Genomic DNA, 18,636 nt, shown 5'->3' with positions numbered 1-18,636 from the left:
GTGAGAGAGAGCAGATAAGGGGGGTGGTGGGGGGGGCAAACATTTTAAGAGTTGTGTGCGTGTGCATATGTGTGTGTGTGTATTCCACCCCTGGTGTGCACTCCTCTCTTGTAAACCCCCAACCCGGTGCAAGGCCGGAGCGCAGATTAGTCTTGTTGACTCGGCAAGGACACCCTGTCAGGCTCAGGCAGAGGGGAACGGACCCTAAGCACGCATGGAGACACACATACATATACACACATATCATCATTTGCAGAGCGCATTCAGAGGCGATTTTCACTGAGGCTCATTAATTTCTCAACACACACATCCATTCCCAAAAAAGCTCAGATTCTGGTTAACGTGAGAACAGCCGGACTTTCACACTTACACATCTGCTACTGTGGTGCACTAACACACTTTCACCGTCTGCCTCGCACTCTCCCTCAACAATCACTCACTGACTCAATCACGCACTCATGGTGAATAATGCACCGATGCTAGACCCCAGCCTGAATTTATTTCATAAAAAACACGTTCTTGTCTAAATTGTATCTGATTATATGAAACTGCATTTTAACTTGTTGGCAGACACCTGACACTTGAGTGTCATTTTTTTCAAGTGATGTTTCTAGATCCCTTTTTTTAAGGAAAAGATTGAAGAAAAAAGCAGTTTCTATTGGAAAAAGACTGGTTTGTCTTCTTCTGGTAACTCCTCGGGTGTTTAAGGTTTACATCCAGCGAGAGGCCGATTCCTTGATGCTGTAGTAGTGAACTCCATTTGCTTTCTTTGTGTAAGAAAACGTTAAAAGGGCGTAGCTGGCAGCTTCCAGTAGTTTAGAGAGGACAAAGGATGAAAAACCTTATATTGTGTTAAGCAGTTAACTTTCTGGTGTGACCAGCTTCCATGAATAGTTTCTACATAAAGTCTCCAACAATGAAGACTTGTCTGTAACAGAAGAGCACAACTTCCCACTGCCTGTTTTTGGCGTGAGTTCAGATGGAGCAAAGTGCTGCAGATATAAGTTGGGAACAACATTGATTCACTGCACTCTCATCAAAAGTGGAAAATAACATTAGCCCCTTATCTAAACATTTGAGCTACTCTACAACTGTTAGCCAAACTGGTTGGAAGCTAATTGCAAGTGACAGATTGGCCCATCTATGACAGTGTTTTCAGTCTCAAAAAGATCAGACACACGGTTCTGAACACACAATAACAGCAGACAAAAGGTAGAGCCAGCAGCACTAAATATGAGTGAGTGCTGTGTTGTTGCTTTCAGATATATTTTGAAATGCTGAACCACCAGCATCTGTGAGCAGAGCTCACGCAGAGGGCACCGTGCCAACTGTGCTCCCACAGGACACAGACTGCTCAGAAACAGGTTTTCCTGCCTCGGTCATGAGTTCAACTTTCACTGCAAATCAGAAATGGAACACGGTCGGAGCATATCATCAATAAATAGACAACCCGAAATTCAAAAAGCCTTCTGTGACTCAGTGTAACATTCATATATATACACGTATACAGGGAAATCTTCAACTGTACCGCAACTCCAACATAAAAACCTTACAGTGGCACTAAAACATTGTTCAGAGAGCAACATCGAACGGAGTATTAGAGAGAACTGCTTACTCATCACATTAATCATTTTTGTAGTATACAAAAGTCATGATGTTGCTTCATGAAATATTCAGCATCTGTCATGATTTATATTCGAGTTTTCTTTGTTATTCTGATTTTAATGCTGATTCCATGTGGAGCTGATCACCTGACTGTGAGCCTTTTTGTTGTGAATTATCGAACTTAACAAGAATTCATGCTTCATCAAAACGTTTCACGCTAACAGCTTAATGAAACACAGGTGAGATCTAAAGCTGCTTGTAATACTAATAACTTATTGGACAATGAGTACTGTCAGTAAACAAACACAGCCGGTGGAATTGCAAAATACTTTTCTTCACGCAGCAAAGAATGTAGAAGAATGTGAGTAAGTGAAGCATGGTTTTATGTACATTATGAAAAGGTTTCTCTGATCCTCTGATCGTGACCTATTCCTTTTCTTTTTAGAAGACAGAAAGCTCTTTGTCGGCATGCTCAACAAGCAGCAGTCAGAAGATGACGTGCGGCGCCTTTTCGAGTCCTTCGGCAGCATCGAGGAATGCACCATCCTCAGAGGTCCTGACGGAAACAGCAAAGGTGAGTATATAGCTGTTTATGACTTTGAGCTGACATCCTTTTTTTTCACAGGCTGCTGCACAGAAATGATTTGGCCTTTCAAAGTTGGTGACTTTGCAAAGTTTCCCTTAAACAATTCCATGCTGAGTGATGTCAAAGCAGCGCTTACGCAAGGATACTATAGATTCTGTCAAATTGAACAGTAAAAGCAACGGGAAAGCCAAGGGACCGGAGATATAAACCACCAAGTCTTTACAGATGAACTCCATTAACCTTTTGAGTCAACTTACACGACTCTGATAAGGGTAAAAAAAAAAAACAAGTGGACCTCCTTATTAACCACCATGTCATGCCAGAAAAATCTCCTTTGGAAATGTTGTCAGAGTGCGACACAAGTTCACTGCATGAAGTTCATCAGCAGGCTTAGCAGCCAATCAATGAGGCCCGATGATAAGTAAGCCAGATGATTACAGTGGGCTTGATCATTCTGATTCCTCAGTGAAGCTCCATTAACAGGGACTCATCAGCCAGCTTACTCGGCTAAGTGGGCTTTAGCTCAATAATTACTGGGAACTTGATCATTCAAATTCATCAACGGAGCTTGTCAATAGTAAGCGACACCAGAACGCTGTGGCATTTTAAGCCCCATCGGAGGATCCCAAAGTTGTTAATGGTGTCAGAGTGGCGTGTTTGGCCCCGATTATTGAGCGTCGATCTACACCAATGCAACCATCCCCAGTAAAGAGGGCTTTGTTTGCTAAATGTTTGTTGCTCTATCGCTGTACGGAATTTATCTCAAGTGATTAAACAAGAAGGTTATTTTACTTGTACTGGTTACTGGCTGTGTTTTGCTGTGGTACTGTATCATACACTTCTCAGCAAAACTGTTCTTATACTGTCTGTTTTACCTTTCACATTTTCTAACACCACCTCTCCTCTCTCTCTTTCTTTTTCCTCTCTAGGCTGTGCATTTGTAAAATACTCATCTCATGCTGAAGCTCAGGCAGCCATCAGTGCACTACACGGCAGCCAGACAATGCCTGTGAGTACACCATAACTGTGTGCGTAGATTTATGTGCGAGAGGTGAGTCACATACAGAGATGACTCACAGAGTGCTTAATTACCTTCTTTAAAGTTGAGTTAAGTTATACTTTATTAATCCCAGTAAGGAAATTCATCCTTTGCATATGACCCATCATAACTATTCCGAGGCAACGGCTGCCAACTTCAGCTTTGCTTTGGCAGGAGCGAGTGTGCGCATGAGTGTGCGAGTGCAGATTTTAAGCTTATGTCATGTGTCTAAAGATACACACTAACATGTACGGCCTGGCATTTGTGTGTTGTGTGGGTGGGTGGATGGGTGGGTGCACAGGGTGCCTCATCCAGTCTGGTGGTCAAGTTCGCCGACACGGATAAGGAGCGCACCATCCGCCGCATGCAGCAGATGGCCGGTCAGATGGGCATCTTCAACCCCATGGCCTTGCAGTTTGGAGCCTACGGAGCCTACGCTCAGGCAAGACGCCCCGCAAAACGCCTTCTTTATCCACATTTATTTATTCAATGAACCACAAAGAATAAATCGAGTGTTTTGGCCTAGCTCACATGCGATTATAAAATAAATAAATAAAATAATAATAATAATAAGAGGAAGACTGTACTTGTTAAATTTCTCTTTCGAAAAATAAATGGCCAGTACTCGATTTTAAACCTTAAGCCTGTTTTTCTTGGTTCTATACTGTGCCTGACTTTTTTTTTTTGTCTTACCCCCACTCTTTTCTACCGTTTCTAAAATCTTGCTCGATCACTGTGTAGGTTCAGCAGCAGGCGGCGCTTATGGCGTCTGTAGGACAGGGAGGCTACCTCAGTCCAATGGCGGCCTTTGCCGCAGCCCAGATGCAGCACATGGCCACCATCAATGGTATCCCAGGGGCACCGATGACACCAACGTCAGGTAAGAGTAAGAAAGAAGAAAGGTTTAAGGGGCCATACTTGTGTTTATCAAAAAAAAAAGGTTTTAAACTGCGCACATGAATTACATTTTAGAAAGCTCTTTATGACGCAAGGACCTTTACTCTAACCAACATATTGCCACAAAACCCTGTCGGACTGACATTACTCCTCCTGACATTTCAACATTATCCAGGTAAAGTAATAGTGAGCAGCATTTGATAAAGTCAGCAAAGAGCCTTCAGTATATCCACAGTTTTTCCATCCATGTTATCAAATCCAAACAGCACCCTCACATTTCTAACATTGTTTTGCTGTCATCATTCATCCAGGAAGACTAGTTCCTCCATTTTGTGTTAAAAAAGAAAAAAAAGAACAACAATAGTCTGTCTTACTGATAGGGAAATATGGAATGCAATGGATCAGAATGACGGATGCCCTCCAGTTGGGTACAAAGCCGGGCCTGTTGTGCTCACATACTGACAATTTTGAATTTGAGAAGATCATTACAAATCAAATATTTGACTTTCACCCACATTGCAACAGCAGTTGGAATTTCAAATAAAGAGTGACAGTCCCATTAAGTAAAAGGCAGCAAGCTGTTTAACTGCAGGCCAATATTGTGTCATGTAAAATTTGCAAATGTCAGCATAATGTGTTGTGTATGTCCCTCTAGCAATGGATACTTCATTCTTCCTCAGTACATTTCTGTCTTCTTAATCTTAGTGATAAAAATAAAAAAAATGTAGATGATTGCTAAAAAATAGATGTTGTGCCTTGAATAAAATAAAGTGTATTCTTTTAAAGCTTTACTGTAGGGTAGTCGAGAAGATTACAGTATTAAGGAACAATATATCACTTTGATATTTTTGACAAGGAATCTATAGTGTAAATGTTTCTTGATGAATTTATAGCACGCAATCATCTAAGACAAAAACATAATTGGTGCCCATAAGATATCATCTATACCGTGGACACACTTCCTCTACAATATGTCTAACATCCAGCTCTAATGGTTGTTGTGTCACTGTAAGGGCCTATACTGCGACAAGAAATCAGCCCTGACATTTAGTGTCTTCACCGGCCCACTAGACCGGCCCCTCTGACATTTCCCAGAGTTACTAGGTGTCCAGTCAAAGAAAAACTTTCTCCATTATGTCTCCGAGAAAACTGCAGCAGAATGATCACCGTTTCTCTCTGTCTTTTTCCCCGTCTGCCCCGTGGCTGCAGGTGGCAGTACTCCTCCAGGCATCAGCGCCCCCACAGTGACCAGCATCCCCTCCCCCATTAGTGTGAACGGTTTTACTGGCATGCCACCCCCGCAGGCAAATGGGCAGCCGCCTGCAGAGGCTGTCTTCACCAACGGGATACATCATTACCCTGGTAAGTCTGATCAAATTCAAAAGGATTTTATGCAAACATGCAGTATATTTTCCCGGAGAAAAATATGCCAAATAATGTAGTCCACATTATAACATTTTTTTTTTGTATTAATGAAAATGAAGCTTTAAATCCTATGCTACACTCTGCAGTAAAGCAGCGATTGCAATGGGAGAGTGTGCATGCGGCTGGCTTATAGGCGTGAATACCCTTGAAGCATGTTCAGGTGGCCGAGGCCAGACAGACGTGGCCAACAGACAGTCAGCATGTCGAGGAGATGAGTGTTTGGCAAAGGTGCTTATGGGCTGCTGGAGCCTCAGTATGCGCTTGTGTCATGAGCCGTGGCTAGTACCTCATTGGTTCGGTGTGAAGAGGTGGAAGACAAATCTGTATTATTATTTTTTTTTTACTCTTGTCTCTCCAGTGTTGCAGGAGGTGGTTTTTAGAGAGGACTCGGAGAAAAACGGCTTGGGCGTGGCTCCGCGGAGTTGTTTTGGGGTTCAGGGTGGCTGCTTCCTGTCCTCTCTCTCTGAAGGTAGCACTCCCCCCCCCCCCCCCCCCCTCACTGCCTCTCCCCTTTTCCCCTTCCCACTCCCCTATGGGCACAAATAAGGGTCAATTACATTATCAGCTGGTGAAACAACTTTTAATAACTCTATATTTTCAAAGCATGTGGTTTTGATGACCCCTTTTTTTTTTTAACATGTGAAAATCATCTGACAAATTCGAGTGTGTGACTGTTTAGTAAATACTTTTAGTGGTAAAAGAAAAAAAGGGCATTACATTTTGCACAAACACGCAAAGATGTTGACCTTGATTTATCAGGCAGAAGCTCGACTAACATATATTAAAAATGTAAATATGTTAAAGGAGTAGTTTCAGGAGTTTTGAGTTTTTATTTTAGCACAATTTACCTTCTCAAAACTGAAGACCTTGTGTCTTCAAATACTCTGCGTTGATGACATTTCATTCAGACATTGACAACCTTTTCACTACGAGATCAGATTTATTCTATTCATTCACAAACACTTGATAGTGATACTTTTCAAAGGGTCATATAAAACCACAGGCTTTCAAATAATTGACCTGTATTTGGACCCGTACTTCTCTTTTATCTTGTGGCGTTCTGAGCTGTTGTTCAGTGTTGCTGTTAGTCGTCAGTGTTCAGTGTTTCGTTAGTTTTTCTTGACAGTGGGGTGTGTTTGTGTGCATGTAAGCCTGTGTGTTTTTTTAATGGTGTACTTAATGTGCATGTGTACAGATGGATAGTTAGTAAGTGTGGCAGAGCATCTGTGGTAAAAAAAAAAAAAAAATAGTCTATTTAGAATGTGGATTTTCTTTTAATAATTACCAGTATGTCCTACATGTGAAGTGATAGCAACAGGTTTGAACAAAATCGTGTGTGTTGCAATTGTCTTGTTTTAAATGTTTACAGTAGAGTGTCAGAACGATTCAAATGTTTCTTTGATTCTTTCACATGAGATTTGTTCGTTAGAGATACAGGTTAATGACACAATCATTATTTTTTCTGTGGTGACTTTTTGTTTTTTGGCTGTGGTCCTTCAAACTTTTATATTGGGTGGAAGAAGAGAGCCACTTTTTGAAAAGAGCTTTAGGAGAAACATAAAGTAAAGAGCCGGGCAAAAGAGAAAGAGATTCAGAATTCAGTTCCTCACACACTGAAAGTGAAGCGAGTTGACACCTTGCTGCTGGGCTCTCTAACCTTTCTGCTTTTCTCCACCTGTCTGTTCTTCTCTCCATCCCTCCTTCCTCTCACCTTTGTTATATTTTACCTTCGCCTCCCTCCGTGCCCTATCCTCCATCTACATTCCCCCTCTGTCTCACTCTCTCTCTCTCTGCCTTGTCTCTCTTCTCACACACACACACACACACACACACTGCTCCATCCATCCATGCTCCCCTCCACCACCTCCTTCGTCTTCTCTGTGTCTCTGGTGGAACAGCTCAAAGTCCCACTGCAGCTGATCCTCTCCAGCAGGCTTACACAGGAGTCCAGCAGTATGCAGGTCTGTCTGTCACTCTCACAGAACCACTGATCTGTGCGTGTTTGCGTGTGTGTGATAGTGAGTGTGTGTGTGTGTGTGTGTGTGTGTGTGTGTGTGTGTGTGTGTGTGTGTGTGTGTGTGTGTGTGTGTGTGTGTGTGTGTGTGTCAGTGAAAGATTAAGAGAGAGAGAGAGAGAGAAAGAGAAGAGATTCCTTTGTTAGAATTTTGTTCATGTAATATTAAGTGTTGCAGTCAGACTACATCAATTTATTCCTAGTCTTTGTTGTCTTCAGTGTGTGTGTGCGTGTGTGTATTGTGGGACACGTACACTCTATTGTCTGTTATCTGATCGATTGCCTGCTGTGCCCCTGCATATATCACATTGTTTGTATGTATTCGAGCGTGTGTGTGTGTGTGTGTGTGTGTGTGTGTGTGTGTGTGTGTGTGTGTGTGTGTGTGTGTGTGTGTGTGTGTGTGTGTGTGTGTGTGTGAGTGTGTGTGCTTGTGTGTCTCTCTCTAGTCATGACTGTTATCTGATCCGTGCTCTGCGTGAATGTGTGTGTGTCTCAGCAGCCTACCCCGCTGCATACGGCCAGATCAGCCAAGCCTTCCCCCACCCTCCACCTATCATTCCACAGCAGCAACGAGAAGGTAATACACACACACACACACACACACACACACACACACACACACACACACACGCACACACACACACACTTGGCACACCATTCAATCTTAAATATTCATACATGCTGAAAACATTTAGTCATCCTCTGTTCAACTTTAATCCTCCTGCCAACATAGCCCTGGAATGAACACCCACGTTTAAAAATATCCAGGCAATTCACAGAGCTCACTTTGTTTTCAGGCATTATTTCACCTTCTGCCAGTCTGTTTAAAGCAGAATATACGGAATACACACACTAACACAGAGCAGAACACTCAGCATCAGTCTGGATTGATTTGAGAAGGCTGACTACAACTTCTCATATCCTTTTGAAACGATCAAAGTAATATCAATCATTGAACGATTAGTTTTTAGGTCGTGATGCAGTGGCTGTCCCTGCTGGATGTAAGATAACTAACTTTAATACCAAACCAAGTGTTTCAATCCGAGCTGTAAACCTGCTCACGAACTCATTGACCTGAAGGCTTGGGACAGCCATACCTGGGACAGTACTGCCCTCTTGTGGAAAATAAACAAAACAATGTTCATCTTCAAACAGCTGTGGCATCCCAGAGGCTATACTGTTCATGCAGTTAATAGTCCTTTGATTTGGGAAACCAGACAACTGTGAATGATGAAACAGTGGACTTTACCATGCAGCTGAAGCCATCAAACCCTCTGTTAACTAAATGGCTGCATGCTGATATGAGCTGAGTTTAAATAACATTTCAATCTAGATAATCACCACATAGAAATACACATCAATCAGTATTTGAAGCTGCTAAAAATGTAGTTCTTCAACATTATAAAGGCAAAATAACATCTCTAGCTTTTAATTGTTTGGTCCTAAACAGTGGCTATGTTTGCCTCCAGCTAATTTATTTTCCTTTAATTGAATTATGTGTTTTGTTATGGCAGTTCATTTTTCTTTGACTCAACTCATGGATTGGCTGAGTTTTTCAGCTTTAGATTGGTGCAACTGGTGAAAATGTAAAATTCACACTGATGCATGGTGCAGTAAAGTCCAACCAAGTTCTTGAAATTAGCAACAAAACCTAAATTAACAGATAACTCATGAAAACAGTTATTACCAGTATTGCTTTTGCTTTACCAAAATTGCAGGACAAAAGTTGTTTTTAGGCATTAAAGTAGGGTACATTCTTACCAAGCTCAGTCTATAACATCCTGTATTAAAGTTCAGTTTGTTTTATGCATTTTTACCACTTTCAACACGCAGCCCCCTCCTGCCACAGCAAACCTTTTAAGCTTCTATCTCTCTGTCCAACCTTTGCCCCTTATCTTTTTTTATTCTCTTCTCGTTCGTCCGTCTCTCTATCTCTCTCTCTCTCTGTGTCTGTGTGCAGGACCAGAGGGTTGCAACCTGTTCATCTACCACCTCCCTCAGGAGTTTGGGGATGGAGAGCTGATGCAGATGTTCCTGCCTTTCGGTAATGTCATCTCCTCCAAAGTGTTTGTGGATCGGGCGACAAACCAAAGTAAATGCTTTGGTGGGTAAAAATGACCAAACCAAAAGATTATTGGTTATTTATTATTATGATTATTCTTTTTTACTAATCACCTTCTTTGCCGCAGTCAACACCCCCCCCCCCCCCCCCCCAACCTCTCAACACCCCTCCCCTTAAAAAAGGGAGAAAAAAAATACAAGCCATGTTTTAGAAACATAGAAAGAATAGAAGTGAATGTCTCCTGTATAATGTAGTCAATCTGTTGTATGACTTATTTCCTTATTTCCAGTGATGTATATTACTGTTTTGAAGCTTCTATCAGAAGTTAGAGACGAGTTCTATTACAATGCCATATTTGTATATTCCTATTGTCCCATTGACATGCAACACGATTGCTTTCTCTCCGTCTCTAACTCACTGTAAGCAAAGGCATCGCATGCTCAGAATATAACAGCTGCTCCAGCATGCAGAGACAGAGGAGTGCTGTCTCGCTCTGCCACTGACGGCACAATTTAGCCGAACGTATAATTATGTTGCAAATTATAAATGGGTTGTGGAGAATATTTAATAGAGAGTCCGTCAGGTGCAACCTATTTGCAAAGTAGCATTTGCTCATTAATACAACACAATACTAAGGTTGTATTTCTCATGTTGGAGATGCAGCCTCTCCGATTTGATGCTTTCTCTGTTTAAAGTGGAAGTTTTAAAGTAGTACAGACAAAAACAGCTCAGCCATGTAATTATACATCCCATCAAACAGGTTCATGTCGTGATTTTGGTTGCATGCTTTACTGTCATAAATGAGATCTTTTGTGTTGTCATTCAATAGAGAGCTGTATTATTATAGACTTAACACTAGTAGTGCAATTTTTGTGGGTGTTGATTGTTTTGAGTTTTGTGTCCATATAAAACCATTTCATTCTTATTGCAAGGTTTTTATATGCATTCATAAATACTGCTTCATCTTCTATAAACTCACCGTCATTCTCCATTCTTCTGTAAATCCCCCGTAACGCCCTTGCCTCTCTGTCTAACCACATCCCCTATCTCTCTCTCTCTCTCTTTTGGCCTTTCCCCCAGGGTTTGTGAGCTTCGACAACCCAGGTAGCGCCCAAGCCGCTATCCAATCAATGAACGGCTTCCAGATCGGCATGAAAAGACTCAAGGTGCAGCTGAAGAGGCCAAAGGACGCCAACCGCCCCTACTAGCCCCCACCCCTGCCAGCCGCCGCCAATCTGGTCGGCCGGGGGCAGCCGTCTAACACCAGGGAAAGACAGGTCAGACCCTCCAATCTCAACTCGCCTGGAAACATTTTTTTTTGTCACTTTAGTTTGATATGTGATTAACTGAGCCAATGCTTGCACAACCGCTGAATATTATATCGACAAACGCTCAAATGGCAAGCCCATTTATGGCAATGCCTGATGTCGTTTCAGTAACCTTTTATAAATGTCATAAAACATTTGCAGATGCCTAATAACAGGCTGATCGTCTGCAAATTGCTTGTAAAGAATAGTGATGAAGTTTTACCCTCTTTGTTGATAGTTCAAGTACGCATTTGTAAATGCTAATTCCAGCACACATTATGACTCTCATTCAGTAATCTCTTGAGTTTGATGACTGACATTGTTTGAAGAATAAAAAATGTGTGATTTATTATGTTATTATTATCACCATGTCATGAAATGAAATGCCCTCTACCATGGAATAGAATATAAATATTACATTCAGCCATAATGGCTGCGTGAAACAAACAAAGCAGTAGGAGCATTTACTTACATGTCGCCTGCTCTATTTGTAGAACAGCTTTACAGTAAGTGACCCTGTATGTTACCCTGTAGGTAAAAGATAATTGGTAAATGCTTCAGTGTGTTGCACAGGGAAGGAATTGCTTCCAAGGGAAAGGCATTTATTACCCCTCAGGCGGGTAATTGTGCTGTTCCTCTTTGTCTCCCCCCTTCATCTGTGTGATAGAGAGTTTAGGCTGCGTCGTTCATTCACCACTGATGACTTCATTCAAGGGCAACTTATCACCCACTCCCAAACTAACAGAACGGCACGAGCCACTGTTCCGCAGAAGCATAGTGAATGTGTCACAAAATGTGAAATTTGATTCTATTTTCCATTTGCCTGCAATTTGCATTTATGACAGTGTGTAACATTTCAACTGATAAATAATATAGTGGGGTTTTTTTGCACATGCACTCCCTGTTACACTATTATTATATTCAAATACTCTCAATGGGGTGAAGGTGTGTATTGATTAAAACCTCTTCATCATTTCAAAAACAAGATTAAGCCATTTGATTGAAATAAAAAACAAAGCCTAATTGTTTATCAAATTGGAGATTACAACAGCGGCACTGCTCGGAAGATCAATTAACTCACTGCAGGATGAGCTCTGGTTTGTTACCAGAGATGGCTCTTTTGTCTGTATCAGAACTTAGTGTCTTTGTTCTGGCAAAGACTCTTTCAAGAGGAAAGTTTTGTGTTTTTTTTCAGTGAGTTATTCAGCAAATATCAACAGTACAGGAGAGAATGAAGTAAAGGCAATTTCAGCTCCTCCATTTACTTTCATTTATTTACTAATTGTTATTTTGTCTCTCACATAATGAATCTTTGTTTAAGCCCAGAGGCCTGCCTTTCTTTCCTTGATTGGTCTATTATAGATCCAAGAAAACAAAGACAAAAAAAATCTATTTTAAAGAACCAGATAAACTTTTGTATTCCTATGGAAACTTCAAATGCAAAACTAATCATATCTAGAGTCATTTTTATTGAAAATCTACAGTCTATAAATTATCAACATAGGAAGTCACAGCCATGCTAGTAGTTTTATTAAATTGTCCTAAGGCAGTGTTTCTATGAGTAAAATGCTAATATGGTCTCAATGACATTAATAGTATGATGTTTAGCAGGGTTCATGTTTACCATTTTTTTTTTCAAGTATTAGGTCAGAAACCAGAGTCATGCACAAAAATGTCACGACGATAGTGTTTGATAAGTTGTCATCAAATGAATTTATAGGGAACACAGGTCTGCACCAAATGTAATGGAAACCCCTGTAGCATTCAAAATAATTCACATACAACTACACAAGTAAAAACCTGATGGTGGCACGAGAGGGAAAGTCTTGGGATCTCTAAAGTCATCAAGATACATCATGTTGCTTATTAATGCTACAAAATGTGCTCCCAATCCAGCCTGTGGATGTTGCGATGTCTCACTGAATAAATGAAAACTCTTGACTGCTTAAGATGGTAGAACAATCCTGGAAAACCAGTCACACATGAGGCCTCTTCAAACTGCAATTCCACTGAGGCGTAACAAAGCTCCGCCTTCATTACGCCTTAAGACATTCTTATTGATTCCGCAATGGCATAATATTGGTGTCCGAGTCTATAAATCCACATTGCCTTACCGCGTTGCGGAAGCGGGAGAAAGGACGGTACAACAGGAGCTCCACATAGATACACAGTCACAGATGCAAAAGGCCCTGCTCTCCCCCTCTGTCTCAGCTGACCCCGTCTCGCCCCTGTAACTCTGTTACTACCTCCAAAGATGGTACAGAGGGGGGATCGCTTTGTTGACCCATTATGACCCTGGGACATTCTGATTGAGGGCAAAATGTCTCATTCTCTGGATACCCTAAAAACGTGCACTGCATGTAATTTCAATCCATCCATAGGTTGTAAGAAAATGTCCCGACAATCCAAAAACACCTCAATCTGTGAGAGGTTTGGGGAAAAGACAGGTCATGCCAAAGGTCTGTAGGGTGTTTCCTCTGGGGACCACAAATGTCAAGCTAAAAGGGCAATCCATCCGACAAACTAACAGTTCCACAGGGAACCACACGTGACGCTATCAGGTCTAAAAATGTTGAGTCCCCTCAGTATCATATACTTAACACCATTCTGACATGCATGAAACACCTTACTTTCTTTTTACTTAGCTTGTACATGTTCCTGCCTCAAACACTTTCTTCTTCTTCTGTGCTTTTCAGGTTTTGTTGAGCTGAATCATATGTTGACTTCTTGCTACCCACCACTGAGTGCAAACTCAACATCTGGACCACTGAGGCTGCTTCACAAACAGAGGAGAGAGAGAGAGAGAGAGAATGATGGACGAGTCAAGGACACCTCCTTTTGGATGTACTAAAACTTTGGAACTCAGAGAGAATTTGTACCAGCCTGGTTAACCCCAGGACCTTTTTTCTTCTGCACACATATACACTCTTTCCTGTTTCCCCACAAAATCCTGCTTGAATGACAGCTACCTTTTCTGGACCACAAAAACTTTTACTTGAACATTAAGAGAAAAAAAAAAAGTAAAAGAAAGTATGTCAAACCTAACTACAATGACCAACCCCACTGAACTCCTAAAGGGAATATGGATGTCAAAAATCTGACAAGAACAATACTTTTTAAAAACTGACTAGAGGATTGCCGTAGGAGATCTTTCTGTAAGATGGTTTGAGTTTGGACAGTTGAAGTTTGAAGACCAATTTATACGACTTGAAACAAGAAAGGACAAGACATTCTCGGAGAGAGAACTTAAGTAGGGAATGTGATATTTTCAGGACACAAATTGGCTTCAATTTGGGACGGCCATCTTTAGCTCGGAGTGCCTGTCCGTTTCCAGGGGATACCGTTGCCAAGGAGAGCCATAGCAACGGTCTCCAGGGAGTCTTACCTGTCATTCCTTAGTTGTTTTAGGGACCAAAAGACCAAACGTTTTTATTGCTGAGGACTTGTAGCTCTAATATACTCGGACCACTGCATCTCTTTCAGTCAGAGGTAACTGGTTGAGGAGTTGCACTTAAAAGAAGTGTACATTTCGAATATATACAACACATGTACATGTACATATATATTGCTGATATGCTTTTTGAATACAGGCAAAACTATTTCAGATGACCATATGGGGTCTCTCACTTCGCTAGTTTACAATTACTCAAAAATGTTTATTTTTTTCTCTTCTCATTTTGTCTTGGGAGGGATGGCGAGTGCATGGGAGGGGCTGCTCCGTATCACAGCCTTATCTTTTTTAACTTGACATCCTAACCTCATAGATAGAAAAACATCAGAAACGTTTGAAATATATGAACTTGTTTATATTTGCAGTACATATATATGTATAACAAGCATTCAAGCAAATGTATTCATATATACAGTATATATGGATAAATAGATATTAATCACAAACAAATATATGTATTTATATGCACATATTTTATATGTGTGTCTGTATATAGAACAGCTACTGACTATGTTGAGCTGTAATTTTTGTAGATTTTAGCTGGAGTTTGAAAATTTGCTCTGCTTGGGAAGAATTGCAAATCTGGCAGCTCCCAAAACTGCAGGCATTCCTCTCTCTGATTACCTATATGCTGAAACACAATATATTGCTAAAAGATTCATGTGTGACAAAACACATATGGTGTAAATATTATCTGAAAATGCAAAAAGCCACATCTCAGTAGCAGGCTTTAAGAGAATCAGGCTACATGATTTTAGAGAAAAAGGACAATTATCTTCGACTCTATTCCAAACATATCTTTTGAACTTACACACACATGCACACGCACACGCACACACACAAACTTCTCTTTGAAACTTGAACCAAAATGAATCAGTCTCACAACCCTTGCTCTCTTTTGCATAAAGTGCATGTAGCGTATGGGCTGTCACCATGTCAAGGTGTGCCTTGTCACCTGCAGAATCTGCCATCAAGCACTGTGCTCTCAGAAAACAAAGAAAAAAAACTAAATACACACTTCTGCAAGCAGCCAACGCGCTATTATGATGTCAAAACTACAGCCAGATCATCATATCATTTCTCAGCCATGTAGAGAGTTCAGTGCATGTCCAATAAAACAACCCATCAGACCTCTGCTGGTCCATCAATATCATTAAAAAAAAATGCTTTTAGCTATAATGGTCTCATATGGTAACACTTCAAATTACATTTCAGATAAAAGTGGGCATTAGGGTAACCTGGAAGCAGGTACTAACCAATCTGTGTGCAGGGCACCTGTGACTACCGCTTGGAGTTAAAACTGGGGTAAAGTTCAGGGCTGACATGATGTGACTCACTAAGAGGACTTATTGAGCTAACTGGACCTGACATTAGGTTTTAATGGTTATGAAGGAGATGTAATATTGATGAATATGTTATAATGAGAGAGCAGGCTTCCTGTTGAGCTGAATAAGGAAGGTTTTATGTACTTTACAATTCCGCAGTTAATGTGTGAATCTCCACTGGTAATACTTGACATGAAGCATGTCCTCTAGATGTTATATTGCCTTATGTTAAATGTGCTCATACAATTAAATATACACATTAAAGTCAAATGAAACTGTAAAATGAAGCAATAAGTCTGAAAAGCCATTTATCCACTTCTGTGTCACTGAGGCTGCTTTCATATTGCTTTAGCATACAGTTTCTCATAACAGTCTACAAAAAAAGGTATGAACACCTACTATACACCTGCAAAAGGTCAACAGACTTGGATTTATTGGACTCTGCATTTAACACATTTTCAGCTGCTGGAGATTGCACAATGAATATTTATGTACATGAATATTTATGAGGCTATATGACACTTTGGAAGACAATGCTTCCTGTTGGGTGCTGTTACTGGTTTTTCCTATAAACTGCTCATTATGCTGTTTCCCTAGCGTCTGTGTCTAACCTTTTTAGCAGATTGAATAATTTAACATTTACCTTCCAAATCCAGTGAGGCTAAAAGATGCCACGGCACATCCCAGGACACCGCTGCGTGTGTGTGTGTTTTTCACAGTGCCCTGATTATGGCGTACAGTGCAAACCGGATGACCACCATGCTCTGACAGAGTCCGAGGTTGGTTGGTACATCCAGCCTCTAAGCTAACAATACGATCTGAAGATAAATGTCATATGTCTGGTGTCCCTGATTTCTGCACTGTGTGCCCTCTTTTACACCCCAACCCACCATCACCATCACCACGCTCTGAGAAAATTGAAAAAGGTGTCGCCACAGTATGTGCTTTTCTAATGGTTTGTCTGGGCAATCACTCATGTCCTTCACCCGGCCCATGTTTTCATATCGAGTGAACGGAGGGAGGGGAAGCGTTTGGCCACCACGGAACTAGAAAGCACCTCTTTTTTCATCCGCTCCAACTTAAAGCTGCAAGTTTACATGAGAAAAGAAAAACAAAGAAAAGTGGTTCAAAAACAGGAACAAACAGAGCAGAAGTTTGAATATAAATATATATATATAAATATATACATAAACCGATGAATATACTGTAAATGTTTCTTTTTTTGCTCTGTTTTCCTCTGTACATAGGTTTGCATATTTTATAGGACTTTTACTTCTATCTACAAGGACTGGATAAAGTACTTTAAATACTTTAAAAAAAATATATGAATGAAAACATGATAATGCTCAATAAAACCAGGTACAAAAAAAATAGTTGCTAGGATACGGTACAAACTGTAGGACCTGACCAAGGCATTTATCCAGAATACAGTCAGGGAGAGCATTGACCTCAGTTAGAGCTTAGACACACATTGACCTATTTTATAAAAAAAAAAAATACTTTGATGGGTTCTATTCATTTCTCGATTTGTTAGATATTTATTTATAAGTCATGTCTGAGATAATATGCATGCTTTCATGGCATTATTTTTCTATGAGTTGGTACGTGACCAAATAGTTTTTATATGACATGCATGGGCCACTGTTGTGGTCCACAGATGATCATTGTTCCTGTCTGCAGGACCATGCCTTCAGCACTGCTTTGATGATGGAGAAAAAGATTTCTCCTATTGACCAAGAGATATCAAAGACAGTTTTATTTTTATCATTTATTTATCTGTTTATTTATTTATGTTTATGTATTAATTTATTTGTGCTGTTTGATTCAAGATCTGAGCTCAATTATTGCCACTGATCTGTTTGCTTGTGAAGTGCTACTTCTTATCACTGCATCACATGAAGATGGAGGAACTGATTATATCGACTTACAATGACCTGTAGTGCTGATAAACACTTGAAAACAATGCAGTACAAAACTAAAGCCTTATGTATATTTGTAATTATCAATTCAAACCTTTCAGTTCCAAAAAGTTGGATTTATTTTGAGTAACATTTGCCAGCATTCTGAAACCTTGAGACCAAGAGGGGGAATCAATTCACAACTCAAAGAGATGTCTTCATAACAAAACATATAACCTTTAGGTCTTTTTCATTTAACCGCCTGATGAATTGCTGTTCAACAATTAGAAACTCAATCTTAATTATTAAAAACGTTAATCCCTTCTCATATCTTCCTTATGCTGCTTGTTTTCTCAGAGCTCTGATCTTGTTCAACTGATGTGTTCTACCAAGAGCAAGATTCAATGAAAACTGCACTATCTCATCAAAAAGTATTGAATTACTACCATTTTTTTTTTTTTGCTGTTATTAGTGATTTTATTTTTTAAAGATCAGTAGAGTTACTACACTCACATTTTACTTCATATGGTTTTCAAAGTATTCTGGAAATCTATTTCCCAAATTCAGCACATATGGAGGGTGGGGAAATGAATGTTGCATATTAAGCTTTGCCAGGTTCCTGATGAGCTCAGCTTCAGATTGGGCAGCGCGCTTTAGGCTCCCGCCCCTTTCTCTCCAGACTGCACCATTCTCTGGTCCCTGAACTCTTTTTTTGTAATTTTAAATGAATGATGCGTCTCAGCTTAGCCCAATATTAAAGCACAGTCTAGAATAAAGCATTCTGCCTCCTGTCATAATTACTTATATGGTAATGATACGCAACTACCCACAAGCCTTTTTTTAATTATTCCCTCCATTCACCATTGGTGATTATCTGTTTTTTCATTTGTCTTTCATCCACAATTTCCCAAAATATATGAATATATTTATCTGAAAGAAATGTTTGGTGTTGGGTATGAACAAGCTATAATTTACCTTGAGATTTTCTTCTTCTAATCATTCGTTTAACTCATTTGTAAAATCTGAC

General features: G+C 40.3%; 1 protein-coding gene across 16 annotated transcripts in view; it reads left to right on the top strand.

Moving 5' to 3' along the window:
* Window positions 1-18,386, top strand: part of celf4 (CUGBP, Elav-like family member 4) — an 82,053-nt gene extending 63,667 nt beyond the window's left edge. The window contains exons 4-14 of one of the 16 annotated variants that reach the window (XM_020629326.2): window positions 2,054-2,179; window positions 3,121-3,200; window positions 3,532-3,672; window positions 3,972-4,110; window positions 5,337-5,489; window positions 5,911-6,021; window positions 7,451-7,513; window positions 8,063-8,143; window positions 9,527-9,670; window positions 10,709-10,905; window positions 13,632-18,386. In XM_020629326.2, the coding sequence (XP_020484982.1) occupies window positions 2,054-2,179; window positions 3,121-3,200; window positions 3,532-3,672; window positions 3,972-4,110; window positions 5,337-5,489; window positions 5,911-6,021; window positions 7,451-7,513; window positions 8,063-8,143; window positions 9,527-9,670; window positions 10,709-10,836 (1,166 nt within the window). In that variant the 3' untranslated portion in view covers window positions 10,837-10,905; window positions 13,632-18,386. Of the gene's footprint in view, window positions 1-2,050; window positions 2,180-3,120; window positions 3,204-3,510; window positions 3,673-3,971; window positions 4,111-5,336; window positions 5,490-5,910; window positions 6,022-7,450; window positions 7,514-8,062; window positions 8,144-9,526; window positions 9,671-10,708; window positions 10,906-13,631 lie in introns of all 16 variants that reach the window. The other 15 variants (XM_065954624.1, XM_065954626.1, XM_065954625.1 and 12 more) reach the window with 15 other exon arrangements.
* The last annotated feature ends 250 nt before the right edge of the window (window positions 18,387-18,636 follow it).

This window comes from Labrus bergylta, chromosome 5, assembly GCF_963930695.1.
Source record: "Labrus bergylta chromosome 5, fLabBer1.1, whole genome shotgun sequence".
In the NCBI taxonomy this organism is placed as follows: domain Eukaryota; kingdom Metazoa; phylum Chordata; class Actinopteri; order Labriformes; family Labridae; genus Labrus; species Labrus bergylta.
This window is presented reverse-complemented; position numbering and strand designations above follow the sequence as displayed.